Below are 22,117 nucleotides of genomic sequence, written 5' to 3' on the forward strand. Positions count from 1 at the left end.
AGCTTCTGGCATTTAATCAAAAAAACATATCACCATCTCTGTCAACCAACAAAAACCCATTTTGTTCAAACTGTAACCACAGTTGTTTCTTTTGCCTATTCATGTCCGTGTTGGAGCACTATTTTGCTCTAATTTGACTATATGACATTGGTTTTCAAACAGCACGCCGTCATAATAACGACACTGCAGGGACAGCTTTATCTTAGTTCATATGAGTGCTGAGAGGGTCTAAGCTCTGAAGGCACTAGCACCATGTTGTACAAGGTCTGCAATATCAAATTATTTTAATTTTAAGTGCTTGTAATTATGAATGTGCTTCTCAAAACGCTAACTGAACCCTGACAGTGTTTTCAGACATGCTGAGGTACTATTTTTCCTATTTTAATGAATTATGAATGTGTGAAAGTGGCAGGGTCACTGCAGAGACCTGGGATTTCAGGTGGTCAAGCTGTTTTGCGAATTGCGGGTCTGTCAGGCTGAACTGGAGGAGCTCAGAGGCTGTTTGGATGGTCTGTTGCATGAGTATCAGGTTCTCTGTGAAGGGAGGGAGAGAGTGAAGCAGAGGGGGAAAAATGAGGGTAAGAGAGAGGTTATTAGAGTTAGACAGGAAGATGGGATGGGAAAGGGGAACGAGGGCAATAAGGTCTGTAAGGTGACAGAATAACATGACATCCCACTGGGCTTCATTACGATTCGCACCATTACGGGGCAGCGTCGTCAGGCAGCAAGCAGCAAATGATGTGCTTAAAGTGAAGCCCTGTGCGGGACTGATGGGGCCAGAGGGGCCAGCAGTACTAGATGCTGTCGTGCATTAAAACACATCTGACAAGCCCTAAGAAAGGCACCACCTCAGGCAACAAGACGTGATGACAGAATATTTAATTAGGCCAAAATTAGACAATGGTGATGTTTAATCTCAGGGTGCTCAACACCTAGAGGCCTTTGCAATTACAACAGTTCACTCTGTGTGTGTGTGTGTGTGTGTGTGTGTGTGTGTGTGTGTGTGTGTGTGTGCGCACGTATGTGAAGAATATGAGTGGGGTTTCGGAGAAGTGAAGCTGCTGCTGCTTACAAAGAGATTCTGTGCACTAAAAACATTATCACACAAGCACAGACGCCAATTAAAAGGAGGTCATAGATGTCCACTTGTGTGAGTGCAAGGGGAGACGTTTAGCGAGGGCGGACGGGATAAGTGATTGAATTCTACTTTGCTAATGAGATTTAAAAAGGTGCTGAGTGGCGTTCTGCTGGAGAAGGGCCATATGGCCTTGGGCTCTTTGGGAGCTCAAGTTAAGCTGATGTGAAGTCTTATTCCTCATATCTCCAGAAAGAATTATGTTGCTTTATAATCATGTACACAACAAAAACAGCATTCACAAAACATTTTGTGGTTTTCCCGTGGTCCCGCAATGGCCGTGAAGGTCAGAGAAAAAGGCGGTCCTCTTCCATGCTGTGTCACTGTTTAATGACACATGCTGACTTATATACATACTGTCACAGCAGGTATGTAAACACAAGCTGGAGCATCAGTGTGAGCTCTACAGTACAGCAACTATTAGACTAAGTATGAGTGGGAGGGAATTCACAAAGGAGTCAGTAGGTAAAGTTAATTGGAAGAAACTAAAAGGATAGCATCAGTCATTTGGGGATTCTCCATTTAACTAATGAGCGCACATTTCTCATTATGAAGCTGCCCTTGGTCCAAGAAGCCTCTAACTGTCCAGACTGAGTCAGATGGAAGGTAGATCTGAACCATTAGGTTACCTTGAGATTCACTTGCAAGCACTCTGGTGATATTCTTAAACACAGAGGAGAATGGGAGGCCATCAGGAAGCAAATCAGCAGCATTCATCAGGAGATCCATCGATGACCTGAGGAAGAGTGAACAAGAACTGTTTATCAAAAGGGGGCAAACAGAGCAACATAATAACAACAAAGCAAAAAAGTCTTAAAGTAGTTGTTTTTAGATGCTGGTGCAAATTTCAATCTGAAGCTCAAAAAGTGCTTTATTTTTTTTTCTTTTTTCCTAAAGCCATATTCGAGCCAGTGCAAATAAGACTTACATCTGTAATGCACCAGGGAGAGTGAGGAAGGAAAGCACCCCTAGGGATGCATCGATGGTCTGTTCCTGAGACGCATTCAAGCCCCACGGCATGCCGCCTGTAGCTCCTTTCATCACAACATTCAGATCAGGATTGGCAAAGAACACGTGGATTGTCTCCATAATTTCTGCTGTGGTAGGAGGGACAGAGATGGCTCTGAACATGGCAGGGTAGTCAATGTTGAACAGGTCTATGAAGTCATCAATGGGGTGCCGTGTTGGCATCAATGGGGCCTCCCGTCTGTGTCGGGCCCTCGTCACATGGTTACCGCCTGTCATTTTCTGCTGAAACATACTCGGATGATGGCCCATGGGGGCCAGAGGAGCGCTGGTGTTTACCAACTCCCTCAGCATTATCATTAGGTTTTCAGCTAGGTCTTCAAACAGCTCTGTGCTTTCTGGCATGTCCATATTCATCTGGGTCAAAACAGACAAGAGAGGCCTGAGGATGTGGAAGATTTTGGGCAGAGCCTGAGTCAGCAGGTCAAGTCCAGACGCTGGGGTGGAGGCCAACCACACAAACATCTCTGTCACCTTCTGCATGATCAAATTTGTGTCATTGGATGCCAGAAATTCCTCCAGGGCTTGGTAAACCATAGGCTCATTGCCAAATATCTTCATGTCAATCATCAGCTTGACAGCGTGCCTGATCATGCCAGTAACAGATGCCTCACTCAGTCCAGAAAAATTTCCCCACATCATGGAGAACATGTCATCTGAGGTGACGTTTGCAGACGATAGGACGATCATTGCTGCTTCTCCGAAGAGGTGCTGGGATGAGCTGCTGTCTTGAATGAGATGGTAGTTGTCCAAGATGTGACGCAGTGCTTTCTCTATGGCTTTAACGTAAGGCTGGAGGAACGGGGCCACGCTGAGGAGCTCATCTGAGAGCAATTTGATGGAAGACAATCTGAAGAGGGGAGAAGTTCAGTGAATGTCGAGTTAGCTTGCTTTCACAGATATAGCCTCATGCAAAAAACATCAATATGAATTGGAAAAATCTGAACTGATCGTTAGACCTAAAGAACCTGAAGAAGACAGTGGACTAAGGACTAACTCGCACTCCGAAACCATGTTTTTGATTCATTTCCTCAATACAATGATTCCACAGAATTTCTCAGTTTTGACCAGAAGTAATATTTCTTCATCATCTTCCTTTATACTTTCCCATTTCTTCCTCGAAAATAGACTATGGAGTCTTTCCACTGTGATCAATGATCTATAACTCATGTAGTCAGACCTGATTGATTCCCTGCGATATGCAGAATGTGATCCTTATCACCATGCCCGGCTCATTATTGCAGCTGCCGTATAAAGGGAAATCAATTTTGAGAGGATGTCTCGGTGAGCTGAATCACGGTTAAGCCGCTATCTGCGCGGGCCTGCCTGTTTTCAGGCAGACTCGCATTAAATTAATCAAGTTGAATGCAAATGCGATCACTCCAAATCCTTGTGTAATTATGTATGAATCAAATTGGCCTGACTGGTGCATTGTGGATAATGTTGAAACAACGACTGGAGCAGTGAGTTCACGTGTAGGTGAGCACGGTGCAGAGATGCAACCGACTCTTGACAGAATTAGATGGAAATGCAGAGAAAATTTCTACAGTCAGATAAAATACTGGTAAATACGAGTGGGTTTTGTTTGATATGACTGCACTGCTCCGTCCTCATATCCTGTGGCTTCAGTGTGGTCTTCTCTGTCTGATCTACTAAGGCCTCTGTTGATGAAAAAATGGGGATAAAAGTATGCTATGATGGATTCTCCTCATGCGACTTTTGAAAGTTAGAAGCTTTTTCATTCTGACACACAGATGCAACAAACTGATGGGGGGGGGGGGGGGGGGCGGTTTCACAGGAAATAATCATAAGCACGTAAATCATGAAAACAGTGAAGGGCACATCAGGTTAGCGATGACATAACCTGATTGTAGCTGTAAATATTCACCCGTTCTGCAGCTGCATGTGCTGGAGCTGGTTGTACCAGTGAAGCTGTGCCTCAGGGTTTAGAGGCTGACCTGCCAGCATAGAGAGCTGGCTGCTGAAAGTCATGACAAGCTGCTGTGTCACAAGTGTGCGGTTCATGCTGACTTGGTAGTAAGACTGTACAGCCTTGACAATCCGGGCAGCTGTGGCGTTCACAGTCATTGGTCCCACATTCATGTGCTGTACAGACAACATATAGCAGAGTTGGACTGTTAGCAATGTGGCAGCTTTCTCTGAGTGTCAACACTGCCACCAAGTGGTGAAACTGTTAATTGTACCTGAACAGGGTGTTTAATTTTTCTCACATATTTTAACATTTGTTTGCATCAGATTTGTTTCTTTGCAATTTTCTATTTAATTAAGCATAAATCTACTCACACTCATGTTCAGGTTGGCATAGACAGTCTCTGATTTAAAATAGGCCTCTAAAACAGGCTGCAGGCTGATGTTGCACCACATAGCCATGGTGGCATGGCTTAACCCTGCTGCCTCTCTTACTGGGTTCCATGCTTTGAGAACTTCACTGCACTCCAATGTGCCATTAGCCTAGGGGGGAAATGTCAACAAAAAGCCAAACGTCATATTGTGTTTCACATACATTGTTCAGAGAAAACCAGTTCAGTTAGAAACATAGAGATGGAAATAGAACAAAGTGTCTGGGAGACAAAAGGCAAAGGCACAACATAATCTGACTGTTCATGCAGTTTACAGACAAGCAAAGGGCAGAAGTCTCACACAGGTATCATGGTTTCTCACAGACTGTACTAGGCATACACCCACACACTGTGTGTGGATCATCCATATCTAACACATCAGACATCTCTGGGTTGTAACCAGGTTCCCTCTAAGGCATTCACAAGACAAAGAAAGGCAGTTTAATAGTGTTCTGCTACACGATGCTACACGTAAGATTTTGTGTTGTGTTTTTCTGTTTTTCCAGGTTTCAAGTCTTTTTGCTAAGCTAACAGGCTGCTGGCCGGACCATAGCTTCATATTTGCTGTATAAGAGTAGTATAAATCTTTTCTTAGAGCTATCAGCAGGAATGTGAATAAGTGTATTTTCCAAACTATTCCTTTAAATAAAACACAGGTAGGTACAACTATATGATTGAATACGATCCAACAAAACAGCCCCTGCAGTAAATTGAATATTTAAAAATCTATCAGTGTTTGTTGGCACTCTGTCAGAGGTGATGATTTAACTTTACGGTTATTGCTGAAGTGATGTTTAGTGGTGTTATCACATTTCATTGTACTGAAAGGTGTTTCTGATATTTTGCATCGGTGGAGGCGGATGAGACATTCGAAACATCTTTGAATATACTGCTGTTTTCAGGCTTTTTTTTTTTTTGCATGCCAACATACACTCTGACACTATCTGTATCTATGATGAGTCAATATCAGCAGATATCAGTCTGCCAATGTTATGGCTCACACTCTAGTTTGGGGAAGCATGTGTGGCAAAATCTGACAGCTGGATTTAAGTTGTTTTGCTTGTCAGTTCTTTATTCTATATTGTTTTATTATATTTTATATTTGGATGATCCATGAATAATTTAAGCAACAAATGCCAGCCAACATGCAGTCGACAGCTGCATCCTGATAATGTCATTCAAAGTGTTACCCACGTGTTCACCATACCTACATGTTATTTGTGGACCTGGTATGAGTTTGTCTGCCTTGTTGAAGGGTAAAGAAGCATGCAAATGCCTATGCAGGCAGGTGAAGCACACAGATTCCAAACACCAAAGAGCAGCACGCCATGCTTTCACATCAAGACAGGTATTGTTAATTGCAAAAATGCATGAAGATTAACACAATTACAAAGCAGCTCTCCTCTCGGTCACACACACATACATGCAGACGCGTCCATAACAAAGTGGCAACAAATAACTGTGAAGACACTCAGTCATACAGTATACACGAATGCTATCCCGGGGACAACAGTGGCGGTCTAACCTGCTCAGCTGCCTGCACCGTGCGTTCAATGGCAAGCTGCATTCTTTCCGAGACTTCAGACAGGTTGAAATGACTGCTGTTCACAGACAATGCCATTTCACTCATCAGGGTAAGCACGGGCACCTTGAGGCTTAGTACCATGACTGGGAGGAAGAAAAGACGGATAGCTTTACAAACACTGACTTATATAGATTTGGAAAAAAGGCAGGGTATACATCAGAAAATTAATTTATATGTGGTTATGGTACAAGAAGGCTGTGGAGTCTTTCCACTGCGATCAATGATCTTTAACTCATGTAGTCAGACCTGATTGATTCACTGCGATATGCAGAATGTGATCCTTATCACCATTGAAAAGGGTGTGTCATGGTGTGAAATGTGTGTTTTCAAAGGTATAAATGAACCAAGTCTAAAGGGGACACCTGTGTTTAATACTTTAGACCATGTGCTGAACACACGGAACAATTCTTCCTTCAGTCAGTGACTGTGCTTCGTTCCTGCTGTGTATCTTTGTCCTGGCTACACAAATGTAAGACAGCAGCTGTTGAGTAGTGTTCTCACCGTTCTCTGCTTGGGTGGTCTTCACCATGTTTCCTGTGATTTTTTCAAACAGTGGGATAACAGAGGAGACACTGTCCCACAGCTCTGTTCCTTTGAGGGTTGACAGTAGGGCTTCTAGCATCTTTTCAAGTCTGTGGCGAAACACATTTGGTTTAGAGCAACAACAGAAGCAACTGAACAGCAGCTTTTATTTTGAAATAAATAAATAAACTTGACTATCATCGCACACAGATGTACAAGTTATCCAGCACCAAGTAATTACTTGTTTGGTTTGTTTTCATTACACTTACTTGTTCCATGTGTCTTGGTCTGCCTTCCCAGTCACCACCTGCTCCAACACTGGAGCAAGATGAACAAAGCTCTCCAGAGATGGAGCAGCCATATGTGGGCCTGGACCTCCCATCACAAGTGGCCAAATCATGCTTATGAGTTTGCTCATCTGACAATAAAAAAAAATGCAGAATTTAGGAAAAGGTTTTTTTTGTTTGTTTGGTTTTTTTTACACAGATTTTATGTGAGACGTTCAAGCAAAACCTCAACTACAAGGCTTGTGCTTCATGTGCCATTTGATAAGAGCATGTTGTTTGTTCTGTTTTTTCTTTTTTCATCTGTCTGTGATAACAAATGGTACTCCATTGCAAAACCCTGATAACCAGCTTATCTAATCACATGTGTGATCTGGAACAAGTCATTGGCCAACATGTTCCAGTCCTTAACAGATGATACTGAGATGCTTGAGCAGCATTTTATTTTTTATGTAATGTAATATTTAACATGCTGACCTTCCGATGGTTTCATGAATTTCATGAACAAACAGAATCTTGTCATGAACTTCTCATGTATGCATGTGAAAGTGTGTTAAGCCTTACCTGGCCAACAATCATGTACAAATTCTCTTCTGATGCACTCTCAAAACTTGCCCAGAGACTCATGTTGCCTGAAATCACAAGGAATATTGTTTAAAAAGTGGACCTTGATTTCAGTGTCAATGGAGCAAAGTGTCTTATCCTCACAACAGACAGCAGGAACACTGGGCTATTTTGATCCACAGCTCTTAGGCCTTCTGGCATTAACGCTTGAATAATGAAGTACACGATGTGATCTCCTCTCCATCAAAGTTCATCAGGATTCAACATGTTGTCCACCTACAGTGACACAGAGAAGCTGACTTGCCTTGGCCGGACTCCAAGATGAAGTGAGTGATGTTAATGAGGACAGAAATGTAGTGCTGGGCTGTGCTGTTCGGTGGCAGGAGGCTCTGGACTGTCTTCATCTCATTCAAAATTCTTAAGAAACAAAGAACATCAATATTTTGCATCTGAACGTGTCTCATCAAAAAGTCATCAAAGCATTGCAGGAAGGCATGCACTCCATATTGGGGTTTGGTTTAAATGATGCATCTAGATCAGCTGTTGTCAACTGTGACCTCTGGAATGCAGATGCCTGCTGGCGATCCACTCAGGGACCTTTTTTTTCTTACATGCAAGATGAATGCAATTACTTTACATGAACTAACTGGTGTGAGAGGACAATCAAAAGACATATCACATATCTCTTTAACACAGATGAGGGGAAAATGCAGTCTAAAATGGTCTGTTTAACCAAGTCTACTTTCGTAATTAGAACTGCAATAAACTGATTATTTGACCACTTGGGGGCAGCGAAGAAAGATATAAAGACAAAACTGACATATTATCACTTTACAAAATTGACACAGCAAACTTGTTAGCTTACTAATATATTCTGCAGATTAGCATTAGAAAAACAAGTGTCTCTGTCCACCTGATGAGTATAAGTCCAATATTTACTCTCTTTTTAGCTTTGTTCTTGTCTCCAACAACTCCTGCGGAACATCTGGCACTTCTGCTGCTAAATGCTCCACTATGTTCACAGTTATCGTTACTTTAACTGTGTTTGTGTGCCTGGGATGCTGGACAGCACGTACCATGGGACATGTTACGTTGCAGTCAAAAATCTCCAAATTATGAGCTAAAAGGTGCTAAAACCGCCCGAACAGCTGAGGAGAAACTTTCTTCACTACATAATAACAGTCATGAGATCCATGTCAATATAAATGTAAGAATTATAGCTAATTTACACTTTACTTTATATTCAATACCTCATTAATTACAGCATTATATTCCTTTCTTAGATTGCCACAAGAAGAAGCTTTAAAATCATTTATTTTACTCACCAATGTCAATCTCAGTAGCCAAACCCCTGTCATAGGTTTTTATTTCAATCAGTTTATTTTTTAATATTACTAAAATATTCACACCTATATATAAACATTATGAATTTGAGGCTGTATGGAAACTATGCACTGCTGTAGCTTATTGTATTTTGCTAGTGTTGGATGTAAAATCTGCACATTTTTGCTAAATTGTTCTTGTTCATGTTTAGTGTGTTAAAGGCAATAAAGACAATAAAAAGGCAATATAGTCATTTGGCCTATTGAAATATATGGAAAATGGGAGCATCACTCACAAATGATTCCAGCTGTCTGGTCCACTGGCCATGGAGGCGGTCTCAAAATATGTGGTTACCACTTTGAGTCCAGAAAGCAGGTATTCAGCAAACATTGGTGGTATCGTCTGTTGGATGACACTCTCAGCCCTCTTAAGGATGATGAGGGAGATGTTACGTGATGAGCCAAAATTCATGTCTGGTTGGACAATGAGCTTAAGTGAGTCCTGCACAATTTCCAGGATGTTCTGCTGTACTGAGAGCGGCAGGGGGCCAATGGTGTTAGTCAAGATCTGCATGGCGGTTTGGACTGCTTCCATAATAGCAGCTAAGAAGTGGTTGCTCTGGAGGCCACCTGGTTGTTCTGCCACCATCAGGGCTTTGTTCAGGGACTGGGTGATATTGCCAATGATATAGAGGTAAGCCCGTTGATCATCACTGAGAATATTAACCATTGTCTGCAGCAGGTGCTGGAAGTCTGTCACAGGAGTGGAAGCATTCATGGAAGGGTGTCCCCATTGGAGCATACTAGTGAGGACCAAAGGGACCTTGGGTTGTTTCATCCACTTCTGTATGAGGTCAAGGTATAGCTTAACTTGGAGCTCCGTGGCATACAGTATGGTTGTGTTGAACAACGGCTCAAAACCTGGGACACTATTCTGAGCCTCGAAGTTGATCTTTATGAGTTCAAATAGACGCCGGAGGATCTCAATTGTTGTCTGGCCAATTTTACTCACCCCTGCACCATCTATTGGGTACTGGAGGTTGTTTATGAGGAACTCGACCTGGCTTGACACATATAAAGAAAAATTTGCCTGTGCCAGCTGTACTGCCACTTGCATTTGTGTGAGGGAGAAAAGGGGATGAAGGAGCTGTGAGACTGAGCTGCTGCTGGTGATATTGTCAAGCCTTTTCAAGTACCAATCTACAATCATCAGATATACTTTCTGAGCATGCATGGGGTTTGAAATCAAGGTGGTGTTCAAGTTGTTAAATGGTTCTGGATCAGCAGCTAGTTGTACCAGACCCTCCAGCACTCTGAATTCATTCATGATCTCCTGAGTGTTCAGGTGGTTCAGCTGGAGGCTCATCTTGACGTTGGCCAGGGTTCTGTTCAGGATGTGTACAAGAGCCATGTTAGGATTGGAGCTGAAGTTAACGTTGACAGCATCAGTGATAGTGTTATTGACGATTAGCGGGATGAGGGAGAGGATGGCTGTCTCATTACGGAGAGCAGGTAAGCCTGTCAGGAAACCGCTGACCCCGTTTATCAATCCCTTAACACACTCAGCTGTCACCATCGGGTTAAGCTGTGGTTCAAAACACGGGCGAGTATCAATGATCTGCATTATATGTAACATCAGGTCTTTTACGTTGGCAGCTCCAGCAAGTGCAGCAATGTTATTCAGCTCCTCAAGGGTTAGGTTTGACTGTCCCAGAGCATTCTGGACATCAGACACAGTGATATTTGGTGTCGCAATGATGAGTCTGATGAAATGAAGAGTCTGTTTGAAGGTTTCCACATAAGCAGCATCATTTGAGGACAGAAGGAGTGAGAAGAATGAGGATGCAAGTTTCTCATATTCCCGTCTCCCCAGAGCAGAGTTGGTTGCAGCTATTTTGATGGTGACACTACCATTGGCTGAAAGCATCATGTCTAATATCTGATCGAGAAATGCAAAGATTTCTGAGATTCCAGCCAAACAGTCCTGGCCTGCTGCACATTTGGCCATTTGAGACTGCAGAACTTTGAAATCATTGAAGAAGTGAATAGCTTCTTGTTGGATCTCACTTGGTAGGAATGCCACAAATTTCTGTATAACAATGTTCTGGGCAGCATCCGGTCCAGCCTGAGTCAGGTTCTGAAGGCCCTCAGGGGTGAGGAGGTTAAGGAAGTCCTTGGAAAGCACGTGGAGGTCAGTGACTTGTGCTGTGCTCAGCTCCCCATTAGGTAACCTGAATTGCTGGATTTTTCGCAGTCTATACATAGACATCACAAATTCTTGAAGCTGGCGTATGTACCCAAGAATGATAACAGTTGGGTCACCATCTGGAGAATCCGTCACTGTTTTCAGTAGCTCTATGGCACTGAGGATGGTCTCGACAACACCTGCTGAGGTCTGGTTGGTGAAAGGCTGGATGGCTTGTCTGAAACGGGCCAACTGGTCAGGATCTAAGTACTGTGAATAGGTAAGCAGAGAGTGACTCATGATGTGGGAGAGAGGCATGGTGAGGTTACTCTCCAAGGAGAGGAACTGCATTATCAACTCTTCCAGTTCAGGCATCGTTGGGTCCGTCTCATTGAAGGTAAAAATGTGCTGATTGTGCCTGCCAATCTTCGAGGCAACATCGAGCACTGTGGAGACACTGAGGTGACCATCGCTGATGAGCAGCGGCAGAAGTGGTGTCAGACCAGTAGACTGTAACAGGTTACCAATGATGGGGAGCATGACATCAGGGTTTGAGATGTTTTGGTCAGGAAGCATGGAGATGGTCTGAACAAAGCCATCCAGGCTGTGCATCAGGTTAATCATGTAGGCTGAGAGGGCATCTCCACCTTGGATTTCTTGTTTCAAATATGATCCTGCCAGATGTTTATAGATGCCACCATACACATGTTGCAACAGATTCACAGTTCCTTTGAGACAACTACAGGGAAAAGAGAATAGTGGAAGATGAAAATGGCAGAATGTCAGAAATGACTAATGTATGTAAAACAGTTACAATAAATAACACTTCTTCTAGTGTTACAACCCCTCAGTCTGTATTATGCTGAATTCTGCATTTGTGCAAGGAGGCTACATGTACAATTATATTAAAAATCACTAACAATGCTAGCAATCACCTCAAGCTAATCATTTCCTTAAATGTATAGTTTGACATTTTAGAGTAAACCCTTCTGTGGGAATATTGATACCACTCTCACATGTGTCCACTCAAGAGCACATACAACACATGCACCAACTCCACTGTCAATAAGAGATCATTCATTAAAACTTCCAAGCCCACTTACGTAAGCAGGATGTCTGGGTTTGGCGACATAAGAGCCTGAGTCATTGCTTGAACAAAGTGTGGCCAGTTCAAACCAGTATCGCATTGAATGGCTAAGGTGGAGATGTCAACGGTACCTAAAGGGAAAGGTAAACATATCACACACATAGATATTAACCTAGCACATATCTGACACTCTAATGTCAGCTTCATTTTATCGGCCCAGAACAAATGTTACTTCTTTTTGATAAGATAAGATAAGATAAGGTAAGACAAACTATTGATATCGAACAGGGAATTCGAAAGCAGTTCAAGAGTCAAAAGCCAAGGAAGAAAAGTGATTCAGTGATAAATAAAAATGAAAAAAGTTTAAAAAAGCACCAAAATAAAAAAATTAAAAAAATGTAAAAGCTGCGTTTGTTTTATACACCTTTCAATTATACTGATATGACCATCGTGGATAATTGCACAGGCAATTGCACCCATAATTGTAATACACACACAGAGAATAGGACAACAAAGGAAAACACGACTGCATGCTAATTATCTGAATAATTACACCACAAATATGTGTAAAATTTGTATTAGTCCTTATACCTTGCTGCCTAATCTAATGTCATTGATCATACATATTTGCTGGCTGCTAATTTGGCAAAGTAGAGTAGGGAAGAGGAGAGAAGAAGAAGATGAACTCACAGTTTGCTGGCTCAGTGGTGACACCAGGCCTGTACTTCAAAATCCAGTAAGCCATGTGGAAATAGCTCTTTACCTCCGGCCACAGTTGACTCTTCTCAATCTTTTCTCCAAAATTCACCATGGCAAAGAAAACACTAAAAGCAAAGCAAAGCACAACACTGTTGAGACAGTGAAATGATAACTGACAGCATGAAATGAGACATTGTGACCATGATCTAAAACACCATCATGGTGGAAAATCGATCCTCCTATTCATCATTATTTTTTTCCTTCCACTAAACTCAGTGAAATGTGCCGTTTACAATGGCTTGTCCAACTTCAATCATATTGCTACACTAAAAAAAAGTTGGCAGGTCTGAGCCTTAAATCTTTTCAGTTAAAGACATTTTATTTATTCATATTATACATTGTATATAGACTTTAAGGCTGTTAAATACAAAATAACAGTATTATAGAAGATATGACAGACTACAATCAGTCATCTATTCAGATCAAAAGCAGGTATGCAGATCATGGTGGCACTCTGGAATGAAACCCTGCAGGTATATAATCAGCACTTTGTCAAGACCTTTGTTGAAGCGTCCCAACAACATCATGAGTGTTGCTGTCTGGCATCCAGTTCATCCAGTACTCTCCACCCAGCTTTGTGGCCACTCTTTCCAAAAGCACTCCAAACTGCAGGCTGTTATTCCACAACTTGTGCCACTCAGAGAGAATCATGGGAAGTGTCACATTGTAGTCTGCTTGGCCTATGATGGTGCTGTACACGTCTTGTGCCTGTGGAAGCATAATATGAAACAAGGTTTGAATTTTAATTGAATATAGTTTTAAGCCCCTAAAAATCCCTAAGAATTCTCTGTGACATTTAATATTCATGTGTGTTCATGTTCTTAGTATGACTCATGTATGTGTAGGCGTATGTTTCTGGGCGCTTTCAACTTGAATATCAAAAGGTCGAACATAATGTTAAACTGCCAAAGAGTTGATATTTGAAGCTGGAGCTTCTTTATCATTCTGTGGATGTTGCGGTATGTCATATAGCGCTTGTCTGGAAGAATTTCTAAACATGATATGTCTACCAATTATAGGCCCAATCCCAAGCCCCCCCCCCATCTTGGCCTGACCAGTAGCTTTGGAGTGCTCTCTACTGTGTAGTGGCCCATTAGAGCAGAGCTTCAAGGGACGGGGCTTAAACTCTTCACCTATGAAATAGGACACCACCTGATACGTAAGCAGTAGGCGATGATGGTACATTCGTAACAGGCATTCCTGAGGTTTTCTTCAAGGAATGCTGCAGCACGATTATAACATCGTGTTACAAAAGATAGATTATGGACTATAGACTGCTCTGTACTGTTCCAGAAGAGCAGGGGAGAGCAGAAAATTTTCTGCTGGATTATTTTTCAATCTTCATACACATACAAAATCTATTCCAAAATAAAGAAATGAACGACTGTTGGAGGAGACCCCTAAATTCCTTCATGTTTTCACAAAATAAGTAAGTTTTAGGCAGCATATCACTTTGGAACCATCCAAATTTTACCTTCTGAACCACGGGCAGCCAGTCCATCAGCAGGGCTTGCTGTAGCTTGGAGCTGTTCTGGCAGATCACTGATCTCCACACCTCGATCTTCACGCTTTCTGTGTTTAAGAGCCCCTCGAAGGGACTCAAGAGATCCTCACAGGTTACGTACTCCGATGACAGACTCTAGTAAAACAGAGGCAAAAGCACCAACCACCTTAATGTTTTTTGCATACTATTGACAAAAACCTCAAACATGTCATCCCCTGAGGTCAAAGTATTACATATGAGAGCTGTCAGTGGACGAGTTCAGTCATCTCTTCATGTTTTTACTTATTTTAAAGTAAAGCCTTGTAAGTTTGAACACTGCTTAGTTGCTCAACACATCCTTGAATAAATAATAAGCAAAGTGAGCCAAGTACAGTTTAAAGAAAAAAAATGTTTTGTCAGGTGGCTTTTGTCTCTCACTTACACTGTACATCTGAGTACAAGAGCTGAAGGCTGCAAACTGTCCCAACCTGTCCTCTAACCTGTCTTGTTTGTGCGGGTAACCCAAACATGCACTCCCACCCACATCTAAGCAATGACACAAGTGAGTGTGGTGAGCTGCTGAAACTACAAAAATAAAATCAAGGTTGTAAAATAACATATTTGTCTTTTAAGAGAATAATAGCCAAATACCTTCATAATCATTTCCACCACACTGTCCAGGACCTGACCGATCCAAATGGTTGCCTGAGACTGGTTCGTCAGCAACGTGTGATAAGTCTGTTGGAGCTGATCAGCATCTTTCAGGAGATTTACCATCATTTCTGCAAAGCAGGGAGAGCATAGACAATGAATACACAACAAAGACAAGGCCAGATCAGTTGACTGCAGTCATATTCAGTGATATGCCAAAAATAAAAGCACATTTTTTACACGGTTTTAAAAAGAAACTGTCAAGTTATCCACTTGACTTTCATTTTTGTTGGATATTACAGCTCAAGGGGATGTTTTTTATTAAGCCTTGTAATTTTCCTTTTTGCGTGTGTGTGTCTATCCATTTCCTGCATGGTACCTCCTCTAGTCCTACTTTGCTTCAACCCCCTCTATCTTTCATCAGTCCCCTGAGAAAGGGTGTGAACTGATTCCATTCACCTCTCGGTTATACAGCACATGTTCTCCAGGGAGAGGTGACAATAGTGACTGTAGAAGTATGTGACCAAGAAGAAAAAGGTAAGTCACGCTCTTTAAACTAAGCACAATACGTCCTGTGAAGATTTTGTCTCTGCTCTTGCTCTATATTTACCGTGTTGTCTTAGTTAAGCTCTAACATTTCTGTCATATTTCATCTTGACAGGACAAAATGTTGAGCAGACATACAGCACAAAAGAAAGTTCTTTTCAGTAGTGTTGAAAATGACAGATGTCATATGTATTTCGAAAATTCCTACAGCTCACAGAAGAGGCCTCGCTGACAGTAGGATGTTATGTCATCTTACCTTCGACAGTATCGAGGCTTAGTGACGCTGACTTCATGGACTGAAAGCCAGTTCTGAGGATGCTCTGGACGACCATGTCCACCTCAGGCACATCTTTTATAATCTCCATCACCACATGACCGACCTGCAAAAACCTGCAAAGCAAAAGGTCAGACTCAAGATAAAATACAATCTGTTCACATTACAGTACACTGGACTTTTTGTGTTCAGGTGTCTATTTATCATAGTGTGTGCAAGGAGGATTTCTCATTCTTAAAAACTTAAGAGGTGCAGAAAGCAGAAGGTGAGAAAGACACCTTGTTCTTTCTAAGTATGAGGTATGAAAGCTTGAACAGGCTGGAAAATTATAGAACAAACTGTACAACAAATTTCAAAGGATTGGTACAAAAACAGCTTTTAACATCCCAAAATGTTGTCTGTAAAACACATCACCCAAACAATTTTCTCCATAAATATAAAACTGAGCAAATACTGAATAAAAATATAACACCGGCAACTCATATACATTCTTCAAAAATTCTTCCATGATATTCTGCTTTTTTAGCTACTGCAGCAATAAAAATTAAGTATAATATAATCCATTTGTTTTACAGCTGATTGGCGAAGTAAGTAGGCAACTGTGCTTACAGCTCTTCCTCAATGTTTTGTGGTTGCGTATCTACGCTACGCCGGGCTCTCCTGATCCTGGAGCCTCCATGTCCTCCAAAGAATGCACCTCCCATCAGACTGCGCAGCAGGCCTTTACCGACGGACAAGTCATGAGGAGCAACATGCTTACTCCATGCCAGGAGAGTCTGGGAATAATAAATATAGTTCACATATGGGAGGGAAGAGAATTACATGTTTTAGTTCAATCCAACCTGGATAAGAAGTCAATCTTTTTCTGCTGTAGTGAATAAATGAAACTTCATCATAATACGGTTAAAATAATTTGTCCAAATCCAATCAAGGACTATCCACTGTGTCATTTGCTATTTTGCAATATTGCATATTTTGTTATATTCTGCTCTGTACATTCCATGCTAAAAGTAAAGCATGCTCATTGTGCCAGTTGTTAATAACAGAAAGCTGGGGTCAAATAAACGGGTTATTCATAGCACTGCACTGCATGTCATTAGCACAAAATGCATGCACCATGGCAATGAACCTGCAGGTGACACATTAGAATAACGCGACACATGCACATCATTGCTATATGCCAGCATTAGGCTGCTAATCGATGTCCGGCTGACTGTTTGAGCGGGTACACACAGTGATGAGAGTGTTAGCTAACAGCTTCTGATTGGGAATTATCTCATCAAAACACGTCCACCACAATGGCAGGGCTAATTGGATTTCTTTCGGTTTCCCAGGTGCGACCTGGGAGTTGCAGTTGCTTGTTGCTATGGCCAACAGCTTTCGTGCGGCCATAGACTAATTATTCAGTGCGCTGTGAATCTAATTACTTGTGAAGGTGGCACTTGAGAATCCAAATCAGAATAACACAGACAAGCAGCATGAGAGTGAGAAAGAGAGGAGAGGCATCAGAAAAGGATGCCACCCACACACGTCAAGCGGGGAATCCATGTCTGATGCCTGTGATTGTCCTCTGTTGATGATGATAATATTTAACTCACTCTAACTTACCTGTTTTGCCACCTTGTCTGGGCTGATCCAGCCCAGAAGCATGTCCACAGTGTATGTGCTGCACGCTGCTGATAGCCACAGCGGGTTACTGCTGTTTTCACACAAGTAGCGACGCACCATGTTTTTGTCCAATGTCAGGCCAATTGCCTAGAGAAGAGAATTACAGTAAATATAATGAAACTATGGTCAAACTCTTAATAAAGAGGTCACACATCTATCAAACAATTACCACAAATAGTCAAAAACATTGTTGCATCAAAGTGTGTGCAGATAATACTCTCATATCAGCCCATTAAACATGAAGCTACAGCCAGGACATGGTTAGCTTAGCTTAGCAGCCAACACCTAACTTAGCGTGGATCTGTCCAAACATGAAAACATCCACCAACCAGCACCTCTAAAGATCACTGTCAACATGCTGTGCCAAGCCAAGAAATATTATGGCACATAACCACAATAAAATGTTGAATTGCCTTTTTTAAGCTTCAGTCTTTGTAAAAATTTTACAAACTAGATGTAACATGTTAGCTAGTGCGCTTTAGAGGTGCTAGCAGGTGGGTTTAGCAGAGCCAGGCTAGCTGTTTCCCTCTGCTTCCACTCTTTATGCTGAGTTACACTAACAGGCTGCTGGCTCCAGCTACATATTAAGTGTACAATGTGAGATTGGTGTTGCTCTTGTCATCTTAACTCTTGGCAAGAAAGTGGATACAATTCCCGAAACACTGACAACAAGACAATAACATTTATTTTTATCTTTAGTTGGAACTTCAACTCCACTTTCCTGTTTTAAATCTGGTGTCTTAATCAACACGGAAACTTTACTGTGGTATAAGAGACTTCCGTACTGGCAGAGTGGGATGAAACCAGTTTGGCAAGCCACTGTGCTATTTTATACTTGAAAATTTTAATACGTAAAATAAAATGACACAAGTTTCCACTTGGAGTGAAAAATATGTATGGAAATGGTAGAAATATTTCTTCAACATACTATAAGGGAATATACTGTACAATGACTGTGGTCAGCACGTACCTTGTCCAGTGGTATCTGGACCTCTTGTAGAACTTGTTTCACCATTTCACTTAGTGAGTCATTCTGCAACATGACGACCGCTCCGAGGGAAATGGACACATCTAAGCAGAATCCAATCAGACGTTACACCCTTACGGTGTACCAGCACAAAACTTGACTGACAACATTTTTCTGGTGTTTTAATATCAGAGGTGATGAGGGTTTGTGTTGTCGCTTCACTAAGAGAGCAACACTTCATGGCATCATCGTGACACAGCATTTTAAAAAATGAAACTGTATTATAAAGGTATATTAAGCAAAGAGTAGCTTACAAACCTGCATATTGTAAGGCACACCTGCTCTAAATTAAAGCCATTTAATAAGACAGACCCTCAAAATTGCTTTGGGGCTGATATCACAAGTTACCTTTGCCAGGCCACTTCTGAACATACTGGAGCAGGTTGATGCCGCCAGCGAGCAGCGGATGCACCGCGGAAAGTGAGGCACTGGCTTCAGGGAAATTGCTCTGGATGACATGCATAGCACTAGAGAGCAAAATGGAGAAAAAGATTTAAACAAGACAGAACCTGCAGCAAACACTTGGCAGAACTAATGATTTGACAAACACACCAACACTTAATCCATAAGTCTCAGGTGTTGTGGGTTGCAAACAGGGTGAGACCGAGTGTTTGAAAGTCAGTACCAATGTGGTATTTCTACACTTAAGTCACAGGGTGTACCTTAGTTCAGTACTTCTAACCTGCACCCTATTCATACTGCAGTAGAGTTCATGTTTCATACATACTTTTGAAAGGTTAAAAAAGTTCAAACCACAATATGACATGAAAGGTTCAGTCTAGCAGCTCTTTAAAGCAGGGTGACTCACCTCACCTTTTCACATGAAGCTATTCATTAGGAAAACTCAGAATTACTCATTTAGATCAGGAGTTAACTGCAGGAACTGATGAAATTAATCTTAATTGATTAAAAATCTATAGATTTAAAACCTGTCTAAAGGTGTGACAGTGGACTCACCCACAACACTGGTAGACAATTATGAGATATTTGGGATAGCACTTTACAATTCTACTTTTCCCATCACACACTTTTGGGGTTTTCTTTGCAGCACTCTGGGAGTACATTACCCCTGTATGCTGGTGAGGAGGGCCTCTGCATTGCCCAGCGCTTGGTCAAGAGAACCAGAAGAGAAGAGCTCAGGAATCTCTAGCAGACTGTCCCACAGCGAGGTCTGATTCTGGAGCTGATCGAACGCCAACACCGCCATGCCGGCTGCCGTCATCATCTCTTCTGGTTTTGTCAGCATCAGCTCCATCATTACCTGACAGCCAGATTTCAGAGTCAACAGTTATGTATCATTTTAGATATACAAAAACAGAAATAAAGTTTTAACTTCGTATCATCACACTGTCCTGATAGCAACAGGCACAAATCCACATACTGTGTGTATGCAAGCAAACACACATACACACACACCTGGTTGAACGTGAGCAGTGAGACCTCAAACACAGTGCTGTTGGAGTTGCAGAAAGTGACCACAGCGTAGTAGAGGGGGTTGGGTGAGCTTGTGTTTATCATGGGCAGCGTCATGGTGCAGATGGCTCTTTTCAGCAGGCTCAGTGATTCCAGCATTTTGTTCAAGGCCTCCTGCAAGAGATATCGTTCGTATGGGTTCAGATTATTGCAGTTAAATATTAAATGGAGGTTTTCATTCAGAAATGTACATTCATGGAATAATATTTGATTTTCTAAACACAAATGGCAACTGTAAATCACACTGTGTATAGTGCCAATATCAGCTGTATTAGTAAAGTATTAGAGGAGCCAATCACTTCTACACAAACTCAAAGAAGATAAGAAAAAATATCTGGATATGAAGTACAATTACAAAAATGTAACTTAACTATTATGAGCAGTTACTCTGAGTACTTTAAATACTTTGACACTTCCCTCGGATATGCTGTACTTTTATCATCTGATACAATTTACTTTCATATAGCATGTGCTGCAAGTTATTACTTTCAAGTAGCCTTTCTTTGATTCATCCCTTGTCACATTAGAGCAGGTTTGAGGTTGGTGTTGTCATTTTAAATTGCTTTTTGAGTGGCTTCAACACATTTCTGGAGGGATTAAACTGAATTTAAATAGCACAACTTCCAGAATCTTTATCTCACTTTAATCTTTTAGTCTGACTCCATTTTACTCAAACAATACACCTCATGCAATACAGTGTCGCTTACAAAATAGGATATAGATTAAAGAGAAATAGGAATTTTAAATAAAGCCTGTTTTCAGAAAATATGGGTTAATCTGCTGTGTACAATGGCCGATGCTGGTTCACAAAAGACCTAACAAGGCTTCAACACTGTGACACTTGAAGAAACAGGTTTTTCCTATTTTTCTCAGCAGTTTTGTTTCTCCCATTATATCTGCACGATACCCACCTGATCTCCCAGAGGAACGGTACTGGTGGCATTCATGAAAGAGACATTATGAGAGCGTCCTTGGTAAGATGGACCTTTAACACAAGAACACATTGTGTAGCAGTTACAGCAATGCCTATTACCATGGTCACCTTATAATGCAAACATGTGAGAGGGCTTAAGTACAAAAAGACCCAGTTTTTTGGAGCAAATGGTCAAAACATCAGTTAAATGTGGCTATTTTCTGTCTTCTTTTTATCTTTTTTATCTCATTTGTCTGTTAAATATGAAGCTAACAGAATTAGCTTAGCATAAAGACTTTTAGGTCTAGAAAGGGAGAACAGCTAGCTGAGCTCCTTGACCAGCAAATAAAATGGAAACCTCCTAAGTGCATAATTTCACCCAGACATGGACGTGTGAAACTTTACTGGGTAGCATGAAAATGTGATTTTTGCCACTGTACATGGAAAGAAGGGTCCGCAGATGAGGATAACGTACCCAAAATGTTGTTCAAAACCTCAATCAGTGCTGCAGGATCATTGCTGGAGTCCTTGGGGATATCCAATTTGACAAAATCCCCCTGAATGAGGTTTGCCAGTGGGGAACTCTTCAGGGGGCTTGACCTGTTGTAGAGAGTCAAAAGAATGAGATGAGACAAGATACTCAACCAGATTTAGAAAATCTTGCGCAAAAGTCTGTCTTTAAGGGTTTTCCCATACAGGGTTTCATACATCTCTGTGAAAAGCTGAAACATGCACGCTGTGAACACCTCGTTAATTTGACTAACACATAGAAGCATTTATTTTTGTTAGCATTCGCTCCCATGAGGCTTTGACTGTGTGCTTTTAGTGAAATTACTCCTCACTACTCACAACAGATGCTTATCTAGCGTCTAATAAAGATAGAAGACTCCAAGTTTCGTTTTGTCAAAAAGACCTGTTATGAAACGTTCTGGGAGAAAACCTGTTCAATAACAAAGGCTAATACATCAGCGGGTAGCTACAAGAGGAGGCAGGACTTAAACCAAACCAGTTCTCTAAAACCAAACAAAAGCTTGACTAAAAGTAGCTGGACCGGAGATTTGCGCAAACCATCAGTCATCAGCAGGCTGAGGGCTCTGCAAACAGGTTTCACTCTCAGCCACGTTTATTCCTGCATCTGGAATTCAAATATCAGTGACAGCTCAGCGTCTTAAGAAACAAAAGCAGAGAAAACAACTCTAAGCCACATTCCCTCCATCTGATGTTGGCACATCACATATGAACTATGACAAAGG

At 41.6% G+C, this 22,117-nt stretch overlaps 1 protein-coding gene across 1 annotated transcript in view; it reads right to left on the reverse strand.

Moving 5' to 3' along the window:
• abca12 (ATP-binding cassette, sub-family A (ABC1), member 12) overlaps positions 1-22,117 on the reverse strand; it is a 67,560-nt gene that overhangs the window by 41,605 nt on the left and 3,838 nt on the right. Inside the window, exons 5-29 of the mRNA XM_076746878.1 lie at positions 21,340-21,464; positions 20,863-20,936; positions 19,895-20,065; positions 19,546-19,739; positions 18,827-18,945; positions 18,422-18,522; positions 17,392-17,538; positions 16,393-16,559; positions 15,766-15,899; positions 14,964-15,094; positions 14,304-14,468; positions 13,329-13,537; positions 12,761-12,894; positions 12,087-12,201; positions 9,095-11,722; positions 7,781-7,893; positions 7,477-7,544; positions 6,898-7,046; positions 6,608-6,738; positions 6,047-6,189; positions 4,466-4,633; positions 4,050-4,267; positions 2,064-3,011; positions 1,765-1,871; positions 428-534 (exon numbers count right to left, since the gene is read on the reverse strand). Coding sequence (XP_076602993.1) covers positions 428-534; positions 1,765-1,871; positions 2,064-3,011; positions 4,050-4,267; positions 4,466-4,633; positions 6,047-6,189; positions 6,608-6,738; positions 6,898-7,046; positions 7,477-7,544; positions 7,781-7,893; positions 9,095-11,722; positions 12,087-12,201; positions 12,761-12,894; positions 13,329-13,537; positions 14,304-14,468; positions 14,964-15,094; positions 15,766-15,899; positions 16,393-16,559; positions 17,392-17,538; positions 18,422-18,522; positions 18,827-18,945; positions 19,546-19,739; positions 19,895-20,065; positions 20,863-20,936; positions 21,340-21,464 — 6,766 coding nt within the window. The remainder of the gene's footprint in view (positions 1-427; positions 535-1,764; positions 1,872-2,063; positions 3,012-4,049; positions 4,268-4,465; positions 4,634-6,046; positions 6,190-6,607; positions 6,739-6,897; positions 7,047-7,476; positions 7,545-7,780; positions 7,894-9,094; positions 11,723-12,086; positions 12,202-12,760; positions 12,895-13,328; positions 13,538-14,303; positions 14,469-14,963; positions 15,095-15,765; positions 15,900-16,392; positions 16,560-17,391; positions 17,539-18,421; positions 18,523-18,826; positions 18,946-19,545; positions 19,740-19,894; positions 20,066-20,862; positions 20,937-21,339; positions 21,465-22,117) is intronic.

This window comes from Chaetodon auriga, chromosome 13 (genome assembly GCF_051107435.1).
Source record: "Chaetodon auriga isolate fChaAug3 chromosome 13, fChaAug3.hap1, whole genome shotgun sequence".
Classification (NCBI taxonomy): domain Eukaryota; kingdom Metazoa; phylum Chordata; class Actinopteri; order Chaetodontiformes; family Chaetodontidae; genus Chaetodon; species Chaetodon auriga.